The 27,005-nt window shown below is 37.7% G+C and overlaps 3 protein-coding genes across 5 annotated transcripts in view; all 3 read right to left on the reverse strand.

Annotated features, from left to right (window-relative positions):
• Window positions 1–1,711: 1,711 nt before the first annotated feature.
• Window positions 1,712–3,354, reverse strand: LOC141912793 (uncharacterized). The gene is made up of 2 exons (XM_074804190.1): window positions 3,209–3,354; window positions 1,712–3,110 (listed from the first exon to the last, which is right to left on the reverse strand). The coding sequence occupies exon 2, from the start codon at window positions 3,077–3,079 to the stop codon at window positions 1,880–1,882; it is 1,200 nt and encodes a 399-aa protein (XP_074660291.1). The 5' UTR covers window positions 3,080–3,110; window positions 3,209–3,354; the 3' UTR covers window positions 1,712–1,879.
• Window positions 3,355–6,810: 3,456 nt separating this feature from the next.
• LOC141913138 (vesicular glutamate transporter 3-like) lies at window positions 6,811–25,533 on the reverse strand. 3 transcript variants are annotated; one of them, XM_074804597.1, is made up of 16 exons: window positions 25,347–25,533; window positions 19,282–19,329; window positions 18,617–19,099; window positions 18,132–18,215; window positions 17,067–17,123; window positions 15,793–15,911; window positions 15,291–15,408; window positions 14,259–14,346; window positions 11,873–11,959; window positions 11,516–11,649; window positions 10,317–10,463; window positions 9,859–9,991; window positions 9,664–9,774; window positions 9,334–9,461; window positions 8,838–8,922; window positions 6,811–8,678 (listed from the first exon to the last, which is right to left on the reverse strand). In XM_074804597.1, the coding sequence occupies exons 3-16, from the start codon at window positions 18,914–18,916 to the stop codon at window positions 8,449–8,451; spliced, it is 1,821 nt and encodes a 606-aa protein (XP_074660698.1). In that variant the 5' UTR covers window positions 18,917–19,099; window positions 19,282–19,329; window positions 25,347–25,533; the 3' UTR covers window positions 6,811–8,448. The 3 variants fall into 3 exon arrangements, with proteins under 3 accessions (XP_074660698.1, XP_074660697.1, XP_074660699.1); XM_074804596.1 differs by lacking the exon at window positions 25,347–25,533 and adding an exon at window positions 21,017–21,108; XM_074804598.1 differs by lacking the exons at window positions 17,067–17,123; window positions 18,132–18,215; window positions 25,347–25,533 and adding an exon at window positions 21,017–21,108.
• Window positions 25,534–26,329: 796 nt separating this feature from the next.
• The window catches only part of LOC141913239 (uncharacterized), a 32,759-nt gene continuing 32,083 nt past the window's right edge, over window positions 26,330–27,005 (reverse strand). The window contains exon 6 of the mRNA XM_074804707.1: window positions 26,330–26,464. Coding sequence (XP_074660808.1) covers window positions 26,408–26,464 — 57 coding nt within the window. The 3' untranslated portion in view covers window positions 26,330–26,407. The remainder of the gene's footprint in view (window positions 26,465–27,005) is intronic.

Here is a 27,005-nt window from a genome sequence, read left to right on the forward strand (position 1 = left end):
CAATCGAATGATGAATCTATCTTTTTTTTTCATCTAGAGATTCATGGTGTGAATAAGCCTAGTTTCGCCGGTGTACTAGCTGTTTAAAAAAGGGCCGGCTGTCGTTGAGGACGCGTATCCGTGGTTTCGAGTTGGGTGAATTTACGATTGAAATCATCGGATCAGTTGATGAATAACGTCATTATGGATATCGTGTCTGGTACGAATTTGAAATCTCTCATCGAATCATTGACCGGCAGATACATGAAACGTGTTCAAAGCTTTGACGGGTGGGTTTTATACCTGAAACAATGTTTGGTTGGTCAAGTATTCACATTAGAATTCACATTTTCACTCGGGCTTGTGACGCCATGTCAGATATGGCGTGACAAGCCCCGGGGCCTGTGACGCCATGTTCTGCTGATTCTTAAGATTGACTTCACTCCAAACTGCAGTTAGACCCCGGCAGGTGTGGTGGGTTTGTAAGGGACACTCAATCAAAAAATCAAATGAAATTTACCAACCAAATAAATAACAGGGACAATCCCTATTTTAAGATCAAAACTAACGATTTAGTTGAAAAACAGCCTGGTTTTTAAGAGAAGAAATTCTTTGAATATATATACGTAGAATTCTAAAATAAGAAAAAAACCTAACCTCAATCAACATCGACGTTGTAATTCGGGACATTATGACGTATATGTGGTCATTGTGTCCACTGGTTTGACCGGGAAGACGTGTGGGAGGATGGGAGGGAAGGGGTGGGGGAGGGCGGAAGGGATTGGGTGAGGGAGGGTCGGGTAGGGTGGTTAGGCGAGTTGAAATGATACGATGTTTTCGTTAGACGGACGGATGATATGAGAACAAATCACTGAAGTAATACAAGTGGTATCTGCACACAATGTTAGATACATGTATCTACTGATCAGTCAGTGTAAAATCTACAACAGTTAAATCAAGAGAAATGCTGCACTGTCTGATTGATTGAAAAACAGTAATTTCCCTTTTCGTTGTTTTCGCGTATTTTGATTGCGAGTGGTTCTGCTGCTATTATTTAGAGTATTGCGCTCATAGGACATCTTTGTCTTACGCCTCTTTCTAAAGTGAAAGGTTTCGTTAGGTAGCCGTTGCTCTTAATTCTGGATTTTCTCCAAAGCCAAAGCTTTCGATCATACATTCTCTGCAAATAAACCATTTTACAGTTGCTAGCCGCCATTTTGTTAGAGTACTTATGTCCCGTATTGTTGGGTCATTTTTTTCTCTTTTTTTAAAAAACTATCCGTGATGTGTGTTGTATCATATTTCTTCTGTCTATGGATGGATTTTGACAGTTTCAGCAACAATCAAACCGCGTGAATCTCTAGTTTTTAGTTATGTAAAAATCATTTTTTAAATTTGCAACAATGCGACATGAGAGCGATATAAAAATCTTCTGTTCCAAATTTTGGCTTAAGTGAGGTATAATTACGGAGTTTTGGTTGCAGAGGAACTGACCACGATATAGCATAGTTCCTATATAAAATTGCTCAAATATCATTCAAAACCTTAATGATTTGATAGGTATTTAGAATAGATAACTGCATGTTCTCATAAAAATATTCCATTTTACATTCAGTTAGTATTGACTTGACAAATGAACTAGCTTTGCCAATAAAGGCCTGTTCATAATCACAAAGAAACAAATTACATGTATATAAATCCCTCCAAGAGTACGTATAAATTGTAAATAGAAAAGTTGTGAATAACGTATGTTCTGTTTTAAGATGCTTTAATTTTTTCTGTTTGAAAAATGGGTACATTGTAGAAGAATATAGTCTGAAAATGAATTAAAACTTGAAACCGGGATCAGAAGAATGCAGTTAAACTCGCTCGATGTCCCCATCTTAAATTACATGTGAACTCAAACTAATTTCTCGAACTCTCTATCGGGCTTCATATTTGCTAACAATGTTTTGATGTCGAACGGTTTTTTCACGATTTCGCGAACAGTAAACAATAACTTGTATTCGGGTTTATCGTAATACGTGTGATGGAATGCGTGATTTGACATCACTTCCAGTCCCTGTGGCTTATTCTTGAAATTGTCGCGTTTCAACATTTCGCAAGTTTTACCTCGAGGTGTTGAAGGGGGTCCGGGGTTTTTACATCCGTTTTTCATGCTCTGTAAAGCATTTGTGTCAAAGTCAGGAATGAATCGACTGTATGGCGCAAAATAGACTGCATCGCATAACGACACGGTTCTGTTGCCCTCAACACCCACAGATTTCTCATACGCAACTAAAACCGCATCAGTCATGAATGGACCGGTTTTACGAACAACATCACTTTTGCTTGTTGCTTTATTCGCTCTGGGAAGAAATTCGATTATTTTCCGTAGATATTTATGTTTTGGCGTTGACGTCATTAACGCGTTTAAAGTCGTCATTCGCGGTCGACCCCAATTAACGACGCTATGGGCCGGATGATCTTCGGGTATCATCGCCGTGTGGGTGTTCAGCAAATGATCGAATGGTCGGAAGGCCTCCATATCTAAATCAGCGTACAGTCCACCGAACGTATAGAGTATAAAATACCGAATCGCGTCGGCTCTGTGAATTCCCTGTCCATAATTTTTGTACATCGGATAATACGCAGGAAATCTGCGTTTAACGAACTCGTCGGCGATGCTATCGGTCCACAACCAATATTCCCAATCGGGGTGAAGTTTAACCCAAGATGTGATATATTTTTTAAACGAAATCGGGATATTTTCGGTTTTCCACGTTTGGTGTATTCTTTTAGGTACGCGACCGCATTTACTATCACTTAGGTCCAACTGTTCCAATGAATTGGCAACGATATCATTGTATACAACAGGTACCTTCATGTTTTGATGAACGGTACTGTAACGATGCGACGATGATTTCGGTCTGTTCCTCATATCCTGTTTCAATGAATTTGCAACGACATCAGTGAACCCACCAGGCGCATACTCCTTGTCGGGGTCAGTGAATCTATCAGGTACATTCACGTAATGTGATATTGAAACGTAACGACGCCACAGCAAAAACATCGCGAGGATGACACAGGCCATTCCAATTGTTTTGAGACGGGTACGCATGATTCACGTGATCTAATACCAATATGATGTGCTATAAGATTTGAAATAAAAATCCGATAAATATCGTAATGATTTCAGCGAAAGATTATTTCACCGTATGCAAATGAGATAGATGGATGAAATACTTGCCTTAACCAATATGGATACCGGAAATGATGACGATGATGATGACTGGTCTTAAGCTGTTAGATTAGCTATATAACTCAAATAGTCTTAGACTAGTCTCAAGTCTAAGCCTTGACTATGGAACCGGCCCCAGATGTTTTAAGTTTTGACATACTTGTCCTCTGCGATATTGTTCTGTTGTTATCGGCGTGCGCTCTTTTGATTGGTTAAATCATCAACTTGGAGCCTCCTATTATGATAATCAGCGATCTGACGTTTCGCTTTGATGTCCTTTTTTCACACTAGCTTGATAATTCAAAACCCGTTACAGCGAGAAAGGTCGCTGTTTCGACCAGACCTAGTAACAAGCTGCGAAAGGCGTTATTTAGACATTTAGTGCGTTCAGTTATCAGCTCGGTTCAAGTCCAGTACAGCATGGAATAGTTCCACGCTCAAAGATACATTTTTAGAAAAAACATCACAAATTCGCATGTAATATGGAAAAAAAATATCATCGCAATCTTCGGCTAGTTTTTTTCTTGCAGATTAAGATTTATCTTAACGTCATTTTGGGTGTATTCATTTTCTGAGAGAGATTTCTAGCAGAATATTGAATCGAGCCTGTGAAGGAGGAGGTATTGTCCCGACTAACAGACACTTCAGTTCGTAAATAGTCGACTAACTGATAAGTTAAAAACTATAAAACGGATGTGGGCGCATCAGATATTGAATAGTTTGGAAATTTATCTTTAGAGCAAATAACCGACGCACTAAAAGTTCGGTCTAAATAACGCCTTTTGCATCTTGTAACTAGGTCTGGTCTAAACAGCACATTGGGAATATTGGTTGTGGACCGATAGCATCGCCGACGAGTTCGTTAAACGCAGATTTCCTGCGTATTATCCGATGTACAAAAATTATAAATATGGAATTCACAGAGCCGACGCGATTCGGTATTTTATACTCTATACGTTCGGTGGATTGTACGTTGATTTAGATATTGAAGCCTTCCGACCATTCGATCATTTGCTGAACACCCACACGGCGATGATACCTTAAGATCATCCCGTTCACAGCATCGTTTATTGGGGTCGACCGCGACCATCGACTTTAAACGCGTCAATGACGTCTACGCCAAAACATAAATATCTACGGAAAATAATCGAATTTCTTCCCAGAGCGGATAAAGCAACAAGCAAAAGTGATGTTGTTAGTAAAACTGGTCCATTCATATTGATGAGGTTTCAGTTACATATATATGTGAAATCCGTGGGTTTTGAGGGCAACATAACCGTATCGTTTTGCGATGCAGTCTATTTCGCGCCATACAGTCGATTCATTCCTGATTTTGACACTTTTGCTTTATTGAGCTTCAAAAACGGATGTAAAAAACCCCGGACCCCCTTCAACACCTCGAGGTAAAACTTGTGAAATGTTGAAACGCGACAATTTCAAGAATAAGCCACAGGGACCGGAAGTGATGTCAAATCACGCATTTCACCACACGTATTACGATAAACCCGAATACAAGTTATTGTTTTCCGTCCGCGAAATCGTGAAAAAAACCGTTCGACATCAAATCATTTATAGCCAATATGAAGTCCGATGGAGACTTCGAGAAAATAGTATAAGTATAAGGCCAAAAATAATTCCTTATTTCCCGGGCCGGGTACCGATAAATTAACGCAACACCGTAGACATATAATGCTGCCGGCCGGACCTAGAGTTAATACCATTTTCTTTTTATGATTGAAATATAAACCGACCGGGCGGGTCAAGTAGTAATAAGTAGTATTCATAAAAATTCTACTTGTTTACCTACTACAACACTCTTAGTCTTTAGTATCTAGCCGTTGTTCTGGAACCCGTAACAATGACTTTATTTTTAGCCTATATCTTTTACCAAAATATACGTTTTCCGAGTACACACCAAGAATCGTGGTTGTTCTGATTGCTTTTTACAACGCTTTTATCTTACAACTACAGCGACACTTACTTCCAAAATTTTTAAACAATTTTATCGCATCGTGCCTGAATCTATCGTTGGTCAGGCAATATACGAAATAATTAACGCTTGAATCTAAAGGAGTCAACACGTCAGACCCTATACCCGATATACGTGAAATAACATTCCTAACTTCTTTACTCGGGCTCGGCATACCACATAATTTTACTAGCATATCTAAATAACTTTTAAGCGACGTAGCAAACTCTAAAACTATGAACAATACCACGATAGCGAGCGCCATTCTCGTAGCTTTTTTATCGAGATTGCTGAACTTCGATTGTTGGGTGCCGAGATTCTCTCTTTGTTTACCAATTTGTTTCAGCAAAATTATGAGAATCACGTTGAGGATTATCAGGAATAAAATCGGTAGCAGATTCGTGAAAATCGATGTTAATACCCATTCTACGTAATATAAAAGACGGCCTTCAATTGGATTAAGTATTCTTTTCTTCAATGCAGGAATATAAAGTCCTGTACACACATCCAACCAATAATATGAATGCCCTACATACATGAAGTAACTAAGACCGAAACAAGCGAAGAAAATGTATTGCACGCAGACACATAAAAGTAAGCGTTGTTTGGTGACATGAGCCTGCGCAAACAGCGGGAAACCAAGACTTACTGCCCGTTCAGCTGCTATCAGTACCGTTATCCAATTTCTCGTTAATTTTGCCGACCGATTGAAGAGAAACATAACAAAATAGATCATGTAAAATCCCGCATATCTTCCATCGTGATAGATAAACTTTAAGAATCTCTGAAGCGCAACGCCATAAACCGTTACATCCAGCAACGGACGCAGGAATTCACGAAAGAATTTGACAATGAGAAATGAAATATCAGCAACGGCTAAAGCTCTTAGGAGAAAAATTGACCTGTGCTGCGACGACTGTCGTTTTAGAATCACAATACTGAGTGTGTTAAAGAAAATACCAAACGCTATCAATGCGGGCAGAAATGCGACTCGCTGTATGAACTGATCTGTAATCGTTAGTTTTTCATCGCACTTTGGTGGTTTAGTCGTCGACATCGCCCCGTTTGCTGCATTAGGAAATATCGATAATCATCACCAATTATGTATGGACGAATCAGCGATCCAATGCTCAAATTGCCAAATAGATAGATCATATTTAATAAACGCGCATCTAAAATTCCGACGCAGTATCCTTTTCCCTAATTTAATGGTACAGGAACAGAAAAGTTCTAATGGACATAAAAACTACATTGCATTATTACATTTGTGGAGTTACTATCGCTTAGCAGTTTTATCCCGGTTTTCATGAATACTGGTGCAACCGCCATGACATTCTTGACGTTAGGAGTCGGTTTTAGCGGATTTCCGACAGCGGGTAAAAGTATTCAATACAACTGAAAATTTCAATATTCAACGACCTTTTAGAATTATCTTCCCTGATTGTTTTACTAAAAGCCGGATCCGGCCCGAAACTGGACTTCAGATCCGGGACATGTAGTCGCCCGACTCGGGCTGATATTTTAAATGCCACTTTGCTTTACTGAATCAACGTATTATTAGTGTTTTGATAGATTAAACTAGCTTGTTTCCTTTCGTCAAATATATCTTAAGATCTTAATAAAAAAACGCCATATTTTCCGTTATAATTCGTATAAAGATTTATTGACTTAATCATAATAATCATAACAACGTAACATAAATAACATAAACCATTACCGGTATCACCAATTCGGGACACTTGTTCACGCGCAAATTCCTATTCGATTAATGACATTCAGTTCAGGGATTTCTTTTATTGACCAGTCTTAACTTAAAATTCAAATTCTATATGCTTAATTCAATCGCGGTCTTTTCAAGAATGATTTAACGCCAGATTTAACCGGCAACCCGTTGAACTCGGTGTATACACCGACGGGATTACCGAGAACGAATTCTCGATTATATCACATGTCTTCATTTTAGTATTCGTTATACGTATATGTAATACATTACCACAGAATACTTTTTATCGCTTGATTTTTAACCATCGACATTCGACTAATTTGAGTGATTTGATCGCGGTGGCTAAACGTGCAACCACTCGTACATAGTTTATACGAGGCCTACGAATTTTACGAATTGACTGAGCGTTATTTCGCCCAACGGAACAAAACTGGGAATCGGTAAAATAATGGAATACATGTGAATTATTGTGAACACATGCAGACTTCAAGTATAGAGGTCATGCAGAAATGGGTTTTATTTGCTTGACTACGCCATATTTTGTGTCAAACGCAATAAGTGATTTAAAAAGCTTTTAAAAATAACTTTTGAAACTTTTTGAAATAACCTTTTTTTCTTTGGTCGTTACGACGGTTATGAAGTATGGTGAGTCATGTATTCGCGAAACTGTTACATTACGTATACGACGTTTTTTGATCGGCAAACACACTCAAAAAGGTCATTCATGACAAGACCCTCGAAGTTTCGATATCTCCCCGACGATTTTTCATTGTTATGTATTTAATATGGCAAGTTTCCAGCACCGATTGGCAAAAAAACTATCACATAACATGCACGACCTCTTTATTCTACAGACATTTATATGTCGACGACTGCGATTACGCAATTTATCGCAAATTCGTCTGATAAAATGTTTGAACACCGAGCGTGATTCAAATTCGTCTCGTAACAATGATATCACAGATATGCACTTGATTCCGCTTCTTTTCCCCAAGTGATGCACATACATATACAAATATATATTTACGTGTTCGACGTATAATACGAACAGTCGTGTCTTTTAGATATGAGTGAAATATATATTATATATCATCCCCAGCCCTAACTGAAATCGTTAAATCTACTTCTCTTAACAATCTTAAGGTACATTTAATATCCAGTGACCACGCCGTATACTTCCTTTCGTGTTTTCCACATCAATGCGAGAATAGTAACAGATCATTTATTCGTTATCTAAAATCAAAACGTGCCGTAGAGTTGAGCCTAGTTACTGTCCTACATAGCGTTCATCTAGGTGGCGTAGCATTCACAAATGTTTCTCCATTTTATCGTGATCAGAAATCGATAAACTGAAATCGTTTACGGGACAACGAGTGACGTCATCCTGAGATCCATTTTCGCAAGTATCATTCATACGAACATATTTGAGTTTTCTGCAGTTTTAGATGAAAGCTGACTCAAACTGTTTTTTTATATCGTACAAGAGCATTGTTTGTATTTGAGGTATTATTGCCATGTATAACGTCCTTATAACGGCAATAGTTTTGGTGCCTATATTTAACTGGTCTTTCCTCCGTTTCGCTTGCGCAGTTTTTCGTCGATCGATTCTTCCAGCGCGTTGTCTGTGCTTTCCATAGTACCGTATGTTTTCGCATCGTCCGCGGTTCCGTTTGGCCCGAGTCCCTGGGTCTGCATCGGCAACGCTTGGTAGGGTTGTTTGTCCGAATCTGGTTTGACCGGTTTGAGCTGCACTCCGGATATTGGATCGGCCCAAGGTTGCCTGTCAGCTGAAAGCACGAACGTAAACATGTGCACAAAACAGAAATTTTAGAAACATCTGCTTGTTAGAAGAAATCAGATCGAACGATAAAGTGCAGCTATATGAATGCGGGGCGAGTAGTGAGGCTGTCGTCGAGAAATTCAATCGTTTGACATATAAAACCTACCTGTTCCAAATATTGCGTAAAATACAACTCCAAATGCTAGTACTCCACCAGTTAGAATAAATGACATTTGCCAACTGTGCAGCGACTGAAATTACGAAAACAAATCTTTAGGACTCAGTCTAGTATAGTGGAGAAAATTAAATGCTACTGTTGCAATCGATGATTCCACTTATGGCAAGTGAGGATCCGCCAGGCTCGCTAGTAGTTACTCGGGTCTTCCGCGTTCAATTTCCTCTACATTTAAAATCGAATGAATCGATTATAATGAAATTTATACGAAATATCTGAGTAGTAAATTGAGTTTGATGTATATTTGGTCGGTTCTTCGATAATGAATGGATTCGGGAGTCTGAAAATCTAGCTGAAAATTGATTGATGGTCGGTTGACTAATGGTGTTGCGTTTCCCTATTGCTTAACTTTCAAAGTGGTCAACTATGCCTATCAAAAACCCAAGATACGCAGCCATATCAGCGCATCTATCCCCGTTTCGCTTACTTGATCGTGAGTGATAAAGCCGACAATAAGCGGACTAAGAATTCCTCCGACCGTTCCCATTGTCGTCGACATACCGACCAGGACACTGGCGTACCTCGGTGCGATATCTAAATGCGAGATCTGCCAACCTAAAAGCAAATACACGGTCACGTTTTTTTAAACCATGAAACTATTCGAATCAGGAAGTTAATTCCTCATAGGCCGGTTTTATATACTGGTATTACCTTCAACATTGGGGCTAACTCAATTCATTATCAATTGAGTTAACCCCAGAGCTAAAGGTAATACCAGTCTATAAAACCGAGCCGAGGTCTTTTTGTTTTGTTTTACCCGCTGTCGCAAATCCGCTAAAACCGACTCCTATCGTCAAGAATGTCATGGCGGTTGCGCCAGTATTCATGAAAACCAGGATAAAACTGCAAAGCGATTCCATCCCGAAACCTTCAATAAGAACGTCGTATTTTTAACAATGTAATTAATCATCACATTAATTTGTTTTTCATTAGAACATTTTTGTTTCCTTACCGACACACGTGAAAATCTTTCTGACTTGAGTTTTCGTAAATCTCGGATGCCTGATAGCCCAGTCGGCCAAATGACCGCTTATCCCGGATAATATAACCATCAGCACATGCGGCAGTGACGAAAGAATGCCATTCTGAAATTTGCAATCATTCATGGAAGGTAACTCGATTATTTGAAAATCATTATCAGTTATCAGACGCAATTACACGAATAAATGCGGGAATTTCTGTCGCGTCACTTCGTTTCTTACATATTTCATATACGTGAGTTTATACGCAGGGATTTGGGAAACACGTGAACACGGAAACATACATGTTTGATCTCGGAATCCATTTTTTTCCGAATCCATGTTTTTCGCTTCTCATGTTTTTCGCTTCTCGTAAACGCACACGACGCATGTTTCCGTCTTCTGTTTCCGTATTTCCCTGTTTCGCGTGCGTTAGGCTTTATATATTCACCTCGGCAATTGTGAAACCGAAACAGTTGAGATAAGCCGGTTCCATCGTGAGCAAGAGGAAGAACATCCAATTTCGTGAGAAGTGACACACGCATAGTGAAACCACGGCGATCGAACTTAGAATCTTTTTCCACGGAATCGGTTCATCCTGAAAGTGAAAAATTGTCGGATGAAAATCGAGTGATTATTATTATGAGAGATGGAATGGGATACCGGCAACGCTACTGAGGGAAGCGAGGATTCAGCGATAATCCACCAGGTTCGCTAGTGGTTACTCGCTTACCGCGGTTCAATTTCTGTCTTCATTTCAATTGAATTCGACGCGACCTTTCTCACCAGTAACTCGATTTTCAGGGAAATCTATACCATACACTGAGTGAGAAAGTCAATCTCATATCTATTCGAAGACTTGTTTGATAATTTTCGGAATTGGAAGCCTAAAAAATATCAACTTCCAATCGAAGAAGAACTGATTTTCACTACGAATAAGCCAGTGTTTCGTTGCTCCATCTGGTGGTGCCGGTATCCCATTAATGAATTATTCGAGCTAGTCGCCGAAATTATGATTCAACGACTGCAAATTTCGGTAATTTGAAACGTCATTTTCTTCGGTAGTGGTGCACAAGTGCGCCCTCGTGTGATAGAAAATTAAGTCAAAATCAGCGCATGACGATAGATGAAGGAAAGCCGGTCGATGTGTGCGTGCACGATGACCAAAGTTAAAAGTTTATTCTCGAAACCGATGAACATTAAAAAAAAAAGATTCCGCGAAACAAAGACCCTGGAAATTACCCGAATCTAGAATCGATTCGAAAATACCAACTACTTCCAAGCACTCCAAAATCAATCTTTAGTTGTTATTTCGAAAAAGAATGATTCCATTAGCTTACCTCTTCCTGGCCATCGGCATTCTAGACATATTATGTATATATGATAGATAGATATTCATTTTACCAAATATAGTTTATTATATATACTTATTTGTGCCTAAATCTGATGAGTATAGATTTAACTAAACACCCGGATTAACAAATCGGTCAAATATAGATTAAAGGCCGTTTATACGTTTGGACAAGACTTCATCAGATGACACAAGTCAGAACAAAACTAATGCTTAAACCACGTACTCCTTACATACAACATATATTTCAATTTCATACTTTAGATATCATGGATATTTTGCTAAAGTTTCTCTCTTACCTCATAGGTGAACGCCATGTCACCCTGACTACTTTCGATGTATTTTTTCTCCTCCATGCTGATGTATGGATGATACGCTGGTCTTTCGTAGGCCAGAATCAACCATAAAAGAAACCAGACTATTCCCATTCCGGCTGCAATGACAACGTCTTTAATGTCAATAACCGAAGGCTTTTTCGTAAATTGAAAGCCTAAGTTCCAAAATTGCGACCTAAGTCAAAATCACTTTAAAAAAAATCATTTCAACCGCAATGAAAATGTATTGATTTAACATTGTACGCGGTTGATTCAAATCCAACGCCGCATTATTTCGGCAGCATGAACGGGTTTTACCCCAGAATTTTTGAAATGGCTTACCGAAGAAATAGAAAACATACTGCCAGCCCATGAAGTGCGTGAGCAGACCGGATACAGGAAAGCCAACTATAGCTCCAGCGTAAACACCTGTTTAAATTTTGTACAGAGAAAAATATGAAAAACGAATAAAAACAACACTCCGGTTTGTATTTGTGTAATTGATTTTAGGCGGCAAAGCAAGTAATAATGTTGAATAAGAGAAAAATCAAATTCACATGTATATCAAATCCGGGCTATATGCACATATTGAATATGGCCTGAATTTTTACTAATCAAACGAATACGTTGATGAATATCCCTAATTTCGTTGTGAATTTCAATGGGAGGACAACTGCGTGGTTTAGGAATTGACGGCGGGCGCTACTTACCAGTAACAGTTGTGGAAGCGATAACACTACCTTCACCATCGACTGACCAGTGTCTCAGTAACGTATACAACGAAGGAAACGCAACACCCTAAATTTATATACAGCAAGCATAAAAAAGATTCCAGCACCCTGTTCAACTCGCCCGTGACAGAGGAAGCGAATTTCATGAAATTGATGAAATTTTCTACTGCGATGCAAATATGCTACCAGTCGAATAAATTCGCGCGAATCGAATGAGCTAGATTTGCCGAAATATCAATCAGCGATTGCTAATTTTGCCCATACTAAATCATGCGATCTAATTTTGATCGGCGAATCAGGCATTCGCACACCGATTTCGCCTAGACGCGTTAACCTTGGTCTCCCGAATTCAATCGCTGGTGAATGTTTCGCCGAATAAATTCGCCTGGCACAAGCTTCAAGCCTGTCACAAGCGTCAAGAGTTACATCCACCACACTACATCACCACTTTTGATAATAAACGCATGAAATGATAGAATTAAGACACAAATATAGGAATACACGACGGATAGCGCGGTGTAGGAGATTAACGTTTTCATAAATTTTTCGGGGAAACTGTAAACGACAAGAAACGTTTTGATGATATCTTATTGTTTAGAGTTTCTCCGAATTTTTAATTTTGATAAATTTCGAAATCGTCAGAAAATGAATATAAGAAATCATCAGTTGCAGGTTCGTTGGTTATGACAGTATGGTGTGGGTTAATCGCTAGTCATCATATTCAGGAAATGGAGAATTTGTACGCGGAATACAGAATGAATACGTCGATTATTCGAAAGAGGTTTTTAGAATTCATTGATCACAAAACAATATCTGCTCTCAATGATATTTTGGATATTCAAATTATTGGCTACAACGAATAATACGGCATTGAACGGTTGTATTGGGCTGATTAAGTTTCTAAGGCATCAGTGATTTTTCTATTAAAAATGGCGCCAATACAATCCGTATATACGCTCGCTGACTATACACGCATATAGTTGATTTAATGTTGATTATCGGAGAATTGAAATCTGACGGCATATGTCGCCGATTTCTTTATTTAGTCCCGTTCAAATATCGCCGTATGATGGCTTGGATATAGGCCCTACTTGTTTAAAGAACGGTTGAATTTAGTGGTATGCTAACATTCGAAGTGTTGTAATGTAGCGAATATATCGGGAATCGAAAATTGTAAAAACGAATCCGACAGATTCGTTACAACGCAGCTGATTAGCGTTGAATCGATAAGATCGGCTTCAGATTTATTCAACAAATATACAATTAACAAGTATAAATGACGGACAATGTATAAATAAACGAAGTATGAATGACTTAATCCCGAACCTAAAGAAGCTTATTTTGGTAATATCTGAAGATGGTTAAGTTGACGAAACGCTCTGTTCGTGTCTCCACACTCGAACAGAAAAATTAGTCCGAAAAGGTTTCCTCAAGTTAATCATTCATTTTTCGACGGGAATTTGTTCAGGAATACTGAATATCGATGATTAATTTATGAGTATAGAACGTCATCTATCGCAATCAGTTCGAAATTGTTGAATATTAAAAAGAAAAAATGAAATGAACGGATCGCTGTAAAGATAACTTGGTGATAAAGTGACAGCTTGAGTTGTTATGGCGTATGTTAAGTAACCGGGTGATATTACTGCATATACCAAACTTGTTTGTGTAGCTGTGACCGAATCAGTATTCGGTAAAGGGTTGAAACCAAATCCGTCGTTTGTCGAAAACCTTTCAATATTGTGATATGGGATACTTTGCATTGAGCGTACGATTGAAAAGGTGGTCATATGTTATCTAAATGTTTCACTTTAAATGTATTTTGATTGAAAACCAGCCACCGCCATTTTCTTATATTCTAATGAAATATCCGATGCAAACGAAGGATCCAATAGATTTTTGCTTGATGTAGAAATTTCCAATTGTTGATACTTCGTTTGCATATTATGAACCCTCTATGGACGAAAACCACAACACACAAACACCAACGATTTTACCTGTTAGAACCAAGGCCGCCTGTCGGCTCTGTTCGGGGGGAATCACCCAATGACGTAATATCGTGTAGCACGCGGGGAATACCAGGCCCTGTTTAAAATCGTATTGTATTACAAGCACTTAAATCAGTTTGAAAGATTGAACCGAGGGAGGCAGTTAATTAAGTAATTTCCATTGCAGATAAAAATATCAATACACGATTTTCCCAATACACTTTTTCCTCGACGCTCAATTAAAACTGTGAACAAAGCATATCGTATTGGAGCTCTTTTATATACAACGTCTAATCAATAATAGTAACACCTGTTTGGGCGATTACGATCGAAATGTTTTCCCTGATTTCCGTTGATCGATCAAATCACGATATTTGACGGTACACGTGATTAAACAGCTCAACGGGTTCTAGTATTCGCAGTTATGAAAACGGTTCATAGACGCGTATATTGAATGTTCGAATTCCGATAATTTCGTGAATAATCGACTAATTTCATAAATAAAACGTTCTTCATTCATCACGATTTCTAAAGGATATCCAACTGATCTATTCTTTACAAAGGGAATTGTTTTCCTACAGATGTGTCGAGGTTTTGTTCCATTTTCTCGCATTCTTTGAATTTTCATAAATCTTTAGATTTTTTATACGACCGGGAACGGCTTGCACCGACACTGGGCTTTGAAAGGAGGTAACTACAAGGCAATGTTCATTAGTAACCTTTTATCTTTGTAAAACCGTGTAGATATTGCGCAGGGTTCCCATTATCTGGTCTAACTGACATTTCTATATAGATTTTTTGAATTTGAAACGTGCATTTGTTTAACATTTGTTTAATTACTGGTACTTCACCAATTTCGAGGACTCTAAGGCAGCTTTCGTTTGAATCGATATTCCGGAATATCGATTCTGGATTAGCTCCCTACCGGCCGCTCTATCAATTTTACATGCTATTTCGTAATTGGCAGAGTGTCGAACTTGCCAGATGAGGAATCGGTAGAGACCCGTCGAAACCTGCCTATAAAGTGCCCCTAATGTTTACCTCCGATAGGCCTTGTACGAGTCGTATCGCGCACGTAGCCTCGTAGCCTAACTTGTCGATTCCAACCGGAAGCAGTAGATTTAGCACGCAAGACGTTAGTATACTTCCACCAAATAACCTGTAAGCAAAGCAGAAATTAGAAACGATTTTCTAAGTTAAGATATTTCAGTCTATACTTGATCCATCAAACATTATTCGAAGCAAATCATTGATGATGCACTAAGTCCGCTGTTGAAAAGATGAAATAAAATCCCAACAAGAATTGAAAGGATGCGAAAAGCGACACTGAAACATCTTAGAGTCAGGAATGTCATCTTAGAACTAGAAATGTTTCTTTGAGCTAGTAGTTGGTTTAACGTTTCAGCCATATCCTACGATAGTCATTTTCAGGAATACCGATTTTTACATATCTGGTGTGGGATTTTATATCATTATGTAATGCAACCTATCTAGGAATGCTGATTTTTTTCTGGTGTAGGTTTTTTTTAATGACTGCACGTACCTATGTCCCGGTAACTTCGTGGCCAGAAAACCGCCCGGTATTTGAGTAACTAAAAAACCGACGTAGAATATACTGTGCAGAAAACCGACCATTTTCGATGTCCATCTCGCAGTTGGTAGCTACAAAGTGAAACACATCGGAAACCACTTCAGACAACATTAGAACAAACATTATTAGTAAAACCAATAACTATAGCATATTTATTTTTTTTTCCAGCTGGAAAGGTGCGAATTGGGGATCGATATCCAATATAGTTAACCCGGAGTATAGTATAGAAACTGGGCCGTATTAAAATCGATTTCGTGATTTTGAAATAGGCCGGGCATACAGGCAAGATAAAAAGGTTTTCACACAACATCTAAATGACGAAAGTTCGCGCCGACAATATTACGCAGATTCGTAATAAATGCGTACTAATAATTAGTTAATACGGAGGAATTTGATAGAGAATGATTTGTAGTAATTCAGCAGGTAAATAAAATGTCATCTGTTTAAACACGATAAAAATCGACCCGTTCAAAATCATATATACCACCGATACATTTTATTTGATAGGAATTCGTTACAATAAATATGTGCTCCGACTTAAAGTTGGTCCCCGACACCGTCACGGGTATGATATAAGTTTTCGTCGGAATTGTGCGTCGGTTTTAACTATGCACAAAAAGTGTAAACATAAAACCTTTCCTAAGGTTTCATCGTTCAATCATTAAAAGGTTAACGGCATTTCGGGGTAACTGATCTAACACTTCCATCTCTTTCTAAACAACAAGGACATAGATTTGAGAGAAGAGACGCAAATGAAAGTTTGATCGTCACGCAAATACTCAATTTCTTAAAGGATTACTTAAAGCACAGGGACCAGTTTTATAGACTGGTAGGCCTATTAACTTTAACCCGGGGGTTAAATGGATTAAGTTAGCCCCGAGTTCAATTCAAATTCCAGTCTATATAACCAGCGTCTGATGTTTACGTCACTAATTGTATGATTCAAAATCGATAAAGACCAATCGAAATATAACCGTCAGAGAAATGTTCGTAAGAAATGCAATTGCTGAAGAAAAGTTACACATATTATACATTGATATAAATTCGGATTAATAGGCTCGGATTATGATGACTAATCAGCACACGACTTCTGTAAAATAGTATATCCTTTCTATAGTGCAACCCGTATAAATATAAGGCACATGTTGTGCAGCTGTGAGCGGTATTATTGAGAGCTATATGTATAGAAATATTTGATTAGCGGAATATCTATACGTCGAACAGACCTCGATTTTGTGCTGTTTGATGTCTTCTTCCACGAACGCTTGTACCGGATTTACCAACTATAGACAAACGATAGAGTAGTAAAGTAGCGAAACCTCTATTTCATACCGTCCGAACAATAATGGATCGATATCGAAAAAAGTAATACTGAAATTCCATCGCAATTATTCAGGCATATTATATGGACAGTTTATTCGATATGCATATTCTATTATGACAGTTCGAATTTTATTTCGGATTTTAATTCTCAAAATTGTATCAAATATACACGGAATATAATAAACGGATGTTTCCCCAGCACCAGTTCATGTATACGTAATATCTGATTATTTGCTGTATATAGATAGATATATGTTAAAATAATTTCCGATATTTTTTTGCCGATGAAAACAGTCATCGAGTAGAGTGTGAAAGCGTCGGAAAATGTGAAATACACAGCATCAAAAGATAACTTCATTAAAAAAACGAAATACGCCAGTAGTTGGCGAAGAAGATATACAGGCAATATACACGAATTTGAAAAACTTTCACCTAAACAGTCATTTTTGAAATAAAACTACTCGGTATTATGCGCATTTGACTTAATATGATGAATGTATAGTTAGCAATTTTGTACATTTTAAGTTACGTCTATATCAGAAATTCGCAACGAAATATGATTTCGATTTCATCAACAGAATATCAGTTTCGTCTCGAAGTACAGCAACTGCGTTTGAAATTGAGAAATCTGCTTTTTTCAACAAAATTTTGCAACCATTCACTTTATCCATACATACTTAAAACATTAGGCAAAATAGAATTTAATCCCTACAACGCGCCGAAGAGGCATTTCATGTACGGAAATCAACGCCATAGAATCATTTAATTTTAATTTGGATAGGTTGCAACGGAGTCTCATGATGAAGTGTCATAGTTGTAAACATTGAAAGGCACAAATCGACTAAAATATCTTGGAATATTTTCATTGAAATAAAGTAAAATAAAGAGTAATACATATTTGAATATATTGATGATTGAATAGTGTCCACTTTAGCCCACTACCTTACTGTCTGACGCATGCTCATTACCTGCATTTCGGACAGCTCTTCAAGGCGCTCGAGGGGGCTGGGTGGTGTGGGTGGGTAAGTTGGCGCGGGCGAGGACCCGTTGTTCTATAATCATTCAGTGAAAAAGGTGATTTTTAGATACTACAAATAATTACCTTCGCGATCGTAAAATATTTTCAAAAATGTCAATATCAAAATTTGAACTGAATAACGAAGCTAATGCGATTCAGGCGAGGTCGAGGTCACAGCGCGTCATATTGGACTGAAGCAAAATGTAACATCTGAAAAACTGATGCATGTGAACTATACGCGTGGTATTCGACGAGTGATATCTTCAGAGGATCCAGTTCCGAAGTTGTGCAAAGTCGATATATGGGTAAAACGGCAATGGACGAAATTTGACAGTTTGAATCAGGTCAGTTAAGAAGGCGATGAGAACGAACATTTCGAAAACAACTGAGATTGAATTCGTGCAAAAATCAAAAGCTCATGAATATATTACTAACCGTTTGGTGGACGGACGGGTGAGTCTTCATTCGTGGTTCAGCGTCTATGATTGTCAAAATGGCCACGGCGACATTGACCCTCATCGAGTGAATGACGAACATGCCCAGAAAACACATCGCCACCATCACGTAACGTTTCGGCACGTAGAAACAACACGAACAACTGAATACCGTATCTTGAATACGACGGGTCTTTCCTAACAGCGTCTCCTTGTCCGACATCAATTCAGTCGTCGAATTCTCGAACGCTCCGTCGCCGTTCTCGGAGTCGCGCTTCGGCGCAAGTCCACTAGCCGTCATTTTTCGAGCGTTTTTCCTCGCGAGATTTTCTTTCTAAACCAAATCTGATGTATTATCAGCAGCGATGATACATATTTTATCAATATTCCACTTGGCGAAGAAGTTTTCACTCTGCAAGTCGAACGTACAGCTGCGCCAGGTGTGTTGAGCGCGTATGGTGCTTAGAGCTAACTATTCGGTGTTCTGTTCAATATACAGACAACAGCTTCTGTTAATAACTTAATTTCGGTGATTGCTTTCAAATGAAATGATTCAATCGCAGGGTGGAATGTAGGATATACGGGTCTTTCCGGATAATCCCTATATCTATTATTCATATTATCTATTTATCGATTATTTCGATTTGAAAAAAAATGTTTACCTACTTTCAATACGCTATGTTCGCAATCTTCGATGCTGTCCTACGCTCGCCCCTGAAAAAAAGGAATTAGATATTACGAACCTGTTACATATTGTGATATACCTTCATCGTCGCCATTCTTTAGGCCAGGTTTCGCTAATTCGCGGACAAGGGGGGTAAAAATCAACCTCACGGTTAGATTTTCATTAACACTGACTCTATGTCTGTTCCATTAGGTAAAGACAAATTTTGTCCTCGAACCCGGCGGGTGAAGGTGCACCTCGATTCAAACTTGTATTGACAGCTTGATCGAATCGTTTTCAATTTTCCCGTATATTTCATATGAATTTGTAGAATCGCGTACACGCGTTAAACGAGCTGATCTATCATATTATAAATAGGATGTCGTGAAAAATGTTATATATACGAAAGTGATTATTTTACACCCTAAACAAAACATTAAAAAGCGCCACGCAATAATCGGGGGCAATTGTTCGTGTAATAACATTACGAAATAACAAACTGTCCCGTTTATCATGTATTTAACTCCATTAGTTGATGCCGTATATATACATGTTCGTTGACGAATCATTGAAATACTCTTGTCGATAATTATATCGCTAGCTTTTGTGTCACCCATCACAACTTGTATCCGAGAATTTCTTTTTTAATGATAATAATAGTTACCGATCTCTCAATTTCAAACGATGATTTGAATAGTGCTAAGATCCTGTAAATTCTGCACGCGAACGTATGATTTTTTCATCGAGTTATCATATCGACAGCAGCGCTTATTCGTCGGTTCAGTAGTCGTATACAGCGTTTTATTATGCTTTCGGGTTTTATCAACTTATCTCAAACGATGAACAAATACAACATGGGAAAATATGATAAGACGCGTAAAAATCTAAACAATTTAATTCGACAAATTGTCCTGCCCTGATGACAGATACGTGTTATACAAAGCGATTTTTGATTGTCGAATGTTAGAAACGTAGGGTTTTCAGTACGAAGAAAACACGGCCTGGATTTGTAATATGAATATGTATTTTAGATCGAATTTAAGGACTGTTGATTAGTTCTGATTTAACTCAAAGTAAAAATAGGTAAACTATATAGTAAAATCTGACCTCAGTAAATTCGGAACCGGGTCCATGTCGATATTGAGTACTAACAGAAATGACCCGTTTCCTAATAGGGTCCATTGAAAAATCAGCGTTTCGCAGTGTACTTGTTTAGGGTGGTTTTTATTTGATATAGAATTTGTCCTATATACATGTGTGTATACATTGACAAAAAAGCAGCGAAATACACATATACGAAGTATACTTATTGCATCATAACATCATTTTATTCGATTAGTATTCAACCGATCCATGGAATACATTCTATTTGGTCCCATTTTACTGAACTGAAAATAGTTTAAAAGCTGATTTGCTTAATCAGAACGCCCAATTCCATACATCTGCATCGTAGTTAACTAGATTCGAATTAGATTAGTTCATTTTCAACGAGTTCTATTTAGATTCGAGCTCAGAACCACGCGGAACCACAAACTAATATTGCTAAGATAAGGTATGGACGAGACGTTGAACTAGCTTTGCCTGGGCGTCTTTCGCTGCCACTTAAAAAACTTTGATATCCCATATTCCCAATATTACACCCAACCACTTGTTCATAATACGCGGTGAAAAAAGAGTAAAACGATGAAATACGATTTAAAGTAATGATGTAGAAAATTAATTTCGATTTTAGCTTACGCGATATCCCGGTGGTGTTGGATCGAAAGAACGATGCAACGACCGCAGCCCCGTCTGTTATGTGCGCCTGTAACAGGTTGAGTGACAGAGTGACAAACGACTCGTAATTATCAATCGGCACGTTATCTCCTCGCTCACTTCTGTTTACCCATCACATATATACATATATATATATATATATATATATATATATATATATATATATATATATATATATATATATATATATATATATATATATATATATATATATATATATATATATATATATATATATATATATATATATATATATATATATATATATACATACAATACGTATTTCGTATTCCATATACGTTTATGGAAATTGCGACGTTGATAAAATTCAGCTGCGTCGAAGAAAATTCATTTCGTCAAACGTGAGGACGTCGATACGCGCGAAAAGGGTGAACGAGCCCTCAATGATTGCACAAAAATGAAAACCAATAAAGAAATATTATATACATAATATATATGTATATACGGAGCAAAATATAGCGCACGTATCCTATTGTGGTATGATAAATTGTTCGCGGTATTTGAACACAGTTCAGCTGAGCAAATTACAGTCGTTAAAAAAGACTGATTTATAAATGGATTTGTTTACCGTACGAAGCGGGTGACCGCCTTTGAATGTAACTGTACCGTCGGAAATCTCATTCCTTGTTCGATAACCAGACCTTTTTTGATGGTCATGTGGATAGAGAACACAATTTGTAGGTGTACTCAATGACCTATTCATGATTCTTATTAAGAAAATGCTGATTTTCAATAACCTTCGCATTAGTCGAACATTCGGACGTTAGGTCTGTGGCGGGGGGGGGGGGGGCACTAATGAAGTAAGACCAACGATCCAAAGACAACAGATCTATCTATCTATCTATAGGGTATCTACCCCAGAAGATATCTAAAAACGTACCCCGCTAGATGCATTCTAGAGGAATCTTGATGTCATGATCGTTAATACGCAGCCATCCGCTTTCAGGCAAAAACTGCAGGGATCAATTAGAGACTTGTTAAAAAATCGAATTATTTTCGAACAACGTATTTGCACTAAAAGAGATAAACTTAAACACCTAGTCTAAATGAGATTTGATACAACCATCCACTTTCGAGCAAAAACAGTAGAAGATCAATTTTTAAGATCTGAAATAGTTATTAAGAACCGGATTTTTTTAAAGTTAAATAACATGTATTTACATTTGCTCGGTAAGATAGCAGCCAGCCTAAATTGTAGATGTCATCACTCTCTGTTCACTTACTGAATCCTACGTGGACATTCTTGTTTTTCTAAAGGGTGCAAAAAAGATATTTCAAGAGACGATGTGCTAAAAGGTCGGTCCACTACTTTCTCCTGACACTTTTAGGGGAGCCCAGTAATCTACCTAAATCCACCCCTGATACCACTTCTGCACCCAATTCCAATGTTCTGAGTATAGGTTTGACTAAGTCGAGCTAACTCATTGAAAAATGAGCTTATTTAACTCCCGAGTAACTCGCAACCAATTGAACTGGCTCCTATAGTCTCTGTAAGTGACATGAGTGTGACCGTTCTTAACAGATGCGTCGACACATGACTCCGTTCCACAAAATCAATACGTATACGTTAACCTGTCTAACCGCCCGTATTCTAATATCCATTTCACCTAACTGAATCGTACTTTACTGAGTTTATTGAAAGTCGAATCGTTTTGCATTGAATCTCATTTCAATGGGGACTTTTTTTATAGCTTGAGTCACATTCTCCACAGGAACATTAGATACTTTTTCGAAAAAACAAGGATCCCTTACACCCCTTGAACCCACTCCAGTCTGTGCAACTTGAAACAGTTCACTTATTTCGGAGAAACAATTTCTTTTTGCGCTGGATCTGGTTCTAGATATGATATTCGCCCACGATTGATGAAATGTGAAAACATTTACGCGGCTAAACAAACAAATATATCGTATGAATATTCATGATGTCACCATAAACAGTAATTTACATAAATTCCATGTTCCGATTCATTCATTTGAAAGTCAAGAACATTACAGAAAATCTGACGTATCCATATATTTTGGAATATGTAAATGTGACGAATGAACTAACTAATCAACATTGCAAAGCAATCAGTCACTTTTGTGTTTACCTGCGCGTTTAAAGGCATAAATATGAATATGCTTGAGCCTTTAGTAATTTCAGGTTCTGAACGATTGCCAAGAAATGACGCAACTTCTTTTTGATAAACTTGTACCTAAACAGCGAGTTGTTATCGCGGCGTTTTTATACAAACCCGCAGTCAATCGTCGTCGATCGATCAGGTGGTCGTTATAACTTGCCGTTTCTATTTCGTGTAAATGCTTCTACCAGCTCGGCCAGTTAGTAAAAGCGCGGTTGCAGAAATTGATCGCGACCAACCCCTTTCTCTGAAAACGATAGGTGAGCTTGGGATTCGAGACCACAATGACACCGTAATCGAAACCCACGCCACAACCGCTTGAGCTACGAAACGCTATATTTTCGCTTGGGTAGTCATCTACCTGCGACAGGAATGTCAATTTATACCGAAGCTCAAACACATGATTTGTACTTTTTTCTTATCCTAATTAGTTTATTAACTACATTCATGTTTTTCATTCGCGATTTTATTAGGGGTTAATCAAGTTTAATCACTCAGTTAATCAGTGATAAATTCAATCAAGTTTAGTCACCTAATCATAACTATAATTATAAACTATATTTGATCATTCTATTATCATCTATCATAATCATTTGATTATTTTATCATAATTAACTCGGGCACATTTCTTCGCGTGACGGTTCTATTTCGCGTAGAAATGTGACCTCGGTTTCCAACCTGTACTTAGCTAACATAGAACAGAACTCCGAAACTTTTGGCAAGAAATACATTCGATTCGATTTCTAGCACTTACCGTTGTATTTTCTATCATTTCTATCCTATCTATAAAAATCGCGATTTCGAGCTGGGACCCGGCGATAGAAACGATAGCTTACAAAAGCTTTCATTGGTTTACACAGTCACAGATGCTGACTTGTGTGCGACAGCTTAGGCCATGACAATTCCAGACAACGACAACTGCAGTTTTCGGAGATTTGCAGCTTTATGAGCGCGCGATAAAAATGAAAAATCAATCAACTTCGACAGATATGAATTCGATAAGTCGTTCAAATGAAATACAACGATTTTTTTTCAGGAGAAGCTTCAGAAGAAGTTTGTATGATCTTGCTTGGAAATCTACACCAGCCGTTTTCGGTCGATGGTGTCGCCCTCTCACCAGCATTATGGTTCGGTTCGATTTTTTATAGATCTATCGAATGCGTCGGCCAGCTTGATCCGATTGAATGAAAATCAGTGATTTGTTAATCATATATTCCCGTGTTGCGGAATCAAACCTACGTACAATACATAGTCAGCAGGAAATCCATGAATATTGAGACAAACACATGTCATTGAAAACTGATACGGCAATGGTGATTGCAAAAATTTATATCTATATATATATATATATATATATATATATATATATATATATATATATATATATATATATATATATATATATATATATATATATATATATATATATTTATATCTGTATATACATTTGTGATACACATGTTTACTTTTGAGTTCAGCAACTCCCAGGAAAAAAGCAGGAGGGATATTGAGTAAATTACACACGTTGTTGTAAACAACACGGGAAATAGATCAAGTGTAAAGAGAACGTAATTAGTTTTTCCAAATTCCTTTTTTCTAGTTATATACATGTCATGTATATATATATCGAGGACCAGGCACTATGAAAGGCTATCAGCATCAGGGATTGAGGGTTGGTTTGGACGCCAAAAAAGAAAGATTTTCATGCTTCATACTGCAGTTAAAAGGTGGAGAGGTTCGAAATCATAATCATAATGTCATCATGTCCAAAAACCACTCACCTCAAACTTCATTTGGTTATTGTATATGTATATTGTTTAAATGTTTCAATGAAACAATATGCGATAGTTTTGTAATTATGACTCGTCAATGGAATATGTAAATGAATATATATCGTCAATGGTATAGGGAAGAAAATCGAACGCAATCAGTTCGTTACCTAATGTAGCAGACTCATCTTCAAGAAATAAGGTAAACAACATTGTCGTAAAAAGCAAACATTTCGAAAATTCAAAACACGTATCGTAGAAAGATAAACTGGCGCGTCGGCTGTTTTTTTTCCAATGCTGTACTAAACGAATTTTAAGAAATGGTTCTAAAATCCATTCGATTCTGGGCAGAAAAACGTCGAGCTTTGAATTAAATCTTACCAGATTTTGAATTGTAGTTTTTATCCGGATCATTTAATGTATAACACCCGCGTCAGTTGACTTTCTCTTTCAGCGGCTTTACATCGATTAGTTGCAGGCGCCGTACATTATAAATGTAACATCAGAAGTATACAAACTACATTATTCGAGTTATGTGTCAATAGGTTTTTTTTGCTCACAAATCTATCGGAAGCGATCGTGCAATCTGAAGTACTGGCAGGTGGATAGTGTCAATTCAGTGTATCCGCGCGTACAAGGCGACACCTAACCGTCGAATCGGCTGACAAAATGTATGATAGCTTCCGCAAGCATCGCTAGATCTGTCATTCTGCGCTTGCTGTATCTTTTGTTGAAGGCGTATTTGTATTTGTCAGGTCAGGCGTTCTGTTTTAATGAGTTAATTTGCGTCGTAAAGCATTAAATCGATTTCATAGGATCTGTCATCTTTTGTATTATGTTGTTTATCGTAGATTGTGTTTTCTTTCAGACGTTTTATCATTTTAATAATTAGATTTTCGTGGTAAATAAATGAATCAATTGTATATCCAATGCAATAATTTCAGATGACGCGATATTTTGGTAAAATGCTTTGCTTTTAACTATATAGCAACTATCATGTTCAACCAAATCTCGCATTCTCTCGCCAAAAATCATGTGCGATCCAATATGGATCCATATGGGAATTCGGGCCCTGGAGTTTCATCCGTAACACTGATTCGGTGACGCTGGTGTATTTCATCTTATAAGGTTTTCTTCTCGCCATTATCGTTTAACGTTCAATCATTCTCTGAACCAAATTCTCCGGAATCCCTTTTTCATCAAGTCGACAGATATTTATCCTTTAAGGCACGATTCAGACCTGTATGTATACAATGACTTAAAACCGTGAAAAACGCATAGAAATAAAAAAAAAAAACAAACAAACAACTTTTTTTCATTCTACCCTTCTTCTCAAAAATAATTACACAACAAACACTATTAATGACCGAGTTATAAGGTGTTTTTTAGTAATCCCACCAGGTAGCGCCACGACATCATCACGTGGGATAAGACGACCTTGGTTATTCGCTCGAAGACAAGTGACGTAGCAATTTCTGCAGGATCTCTATCGTCCTCAACTGTAAAATAAACAACGCTAGTTCTCATACGACGAAAGCTTCGGTCATTGCGAATGTCATTTAGTCGTCGTACAATATTTGCCAACCTATGTCATGCATAACAGCGCAAGATGATAAGAGGATTTACAGACTTCGCGAGGTCTGTGAGTGTCAGACACCCAAAGTTAAAAAACATCGAAACTTAGAAAACACCGGCAATAGAACATTGAAAAAGAAAAACGATTAAGAACTACGGATTTTCGGTTTTTAACCAAGAAAAATGTTTTATAACTTTTCGATTATTTCGTTATGGGATTTGTTATTCATTTCCTTATTCGACATGACCACGCCAGTTAGGTGGTCAAACAGAATAAGTGAACAGACACAGACACTTGAAGATGTAGAAGAGGCAAATAATAGACAGGTGGATAATAGACATAATAGAGGTGGATATTAAAGCACATTGCTACGAGACTTGTAGAAGACGAACCATGCGATTAAACACAGTCACTGTATAGTTCCAAGATGGCAGTGACTATTAGTGAAGTGCAATCGGTTAGTT

This window comes from Tubulanus polymorphus, chromosome 11 (genome assembly GCF_964204645.1).
Source record: "Tubulanus polymorphus chromosome 11, tnTubPoly1.2, whole genome shotgun sequence".
Lineage (NCBI taxonomy): Eukaryota > Metazoa > Nemertea > Palaeonemertea > Tubulaniformes > Tubulanidae > Tubulanus > Tubulanus polymorphus.

Bases quoted from the DNA above. Each gene is read 5' to 3' on its own strand.
- LOC141913138 (XM_074804597.1), bottom strand. From the start codon at position 18,916: ATGACGGCTAGTGGACTTGCGCCGAAGCGCGACTCCGAGAACGGCGAC. The intron at 14,347-15,290 runs GTAAACATTAGG...GATTTTAAACAG, and splicing joins TCGTACAAGGCCTATCGGAG to GGCCTGGTATTCCCCGCGTG. The intron at 9,775-9,858 runs GTAAGGAAACAA...TTCTTATTGAAG, and splicing joins AAAGATTTTCACGTGTGTCG to GTTTCGGGATGGAATCGCTT.
- LOC141912793 (XM_074804190.1), bottom strand. From the start codon at position 3,079: ATGCGTACCCGTCTCAAAACAATTGGAATGGCCTGTGTCATCCTCGCG.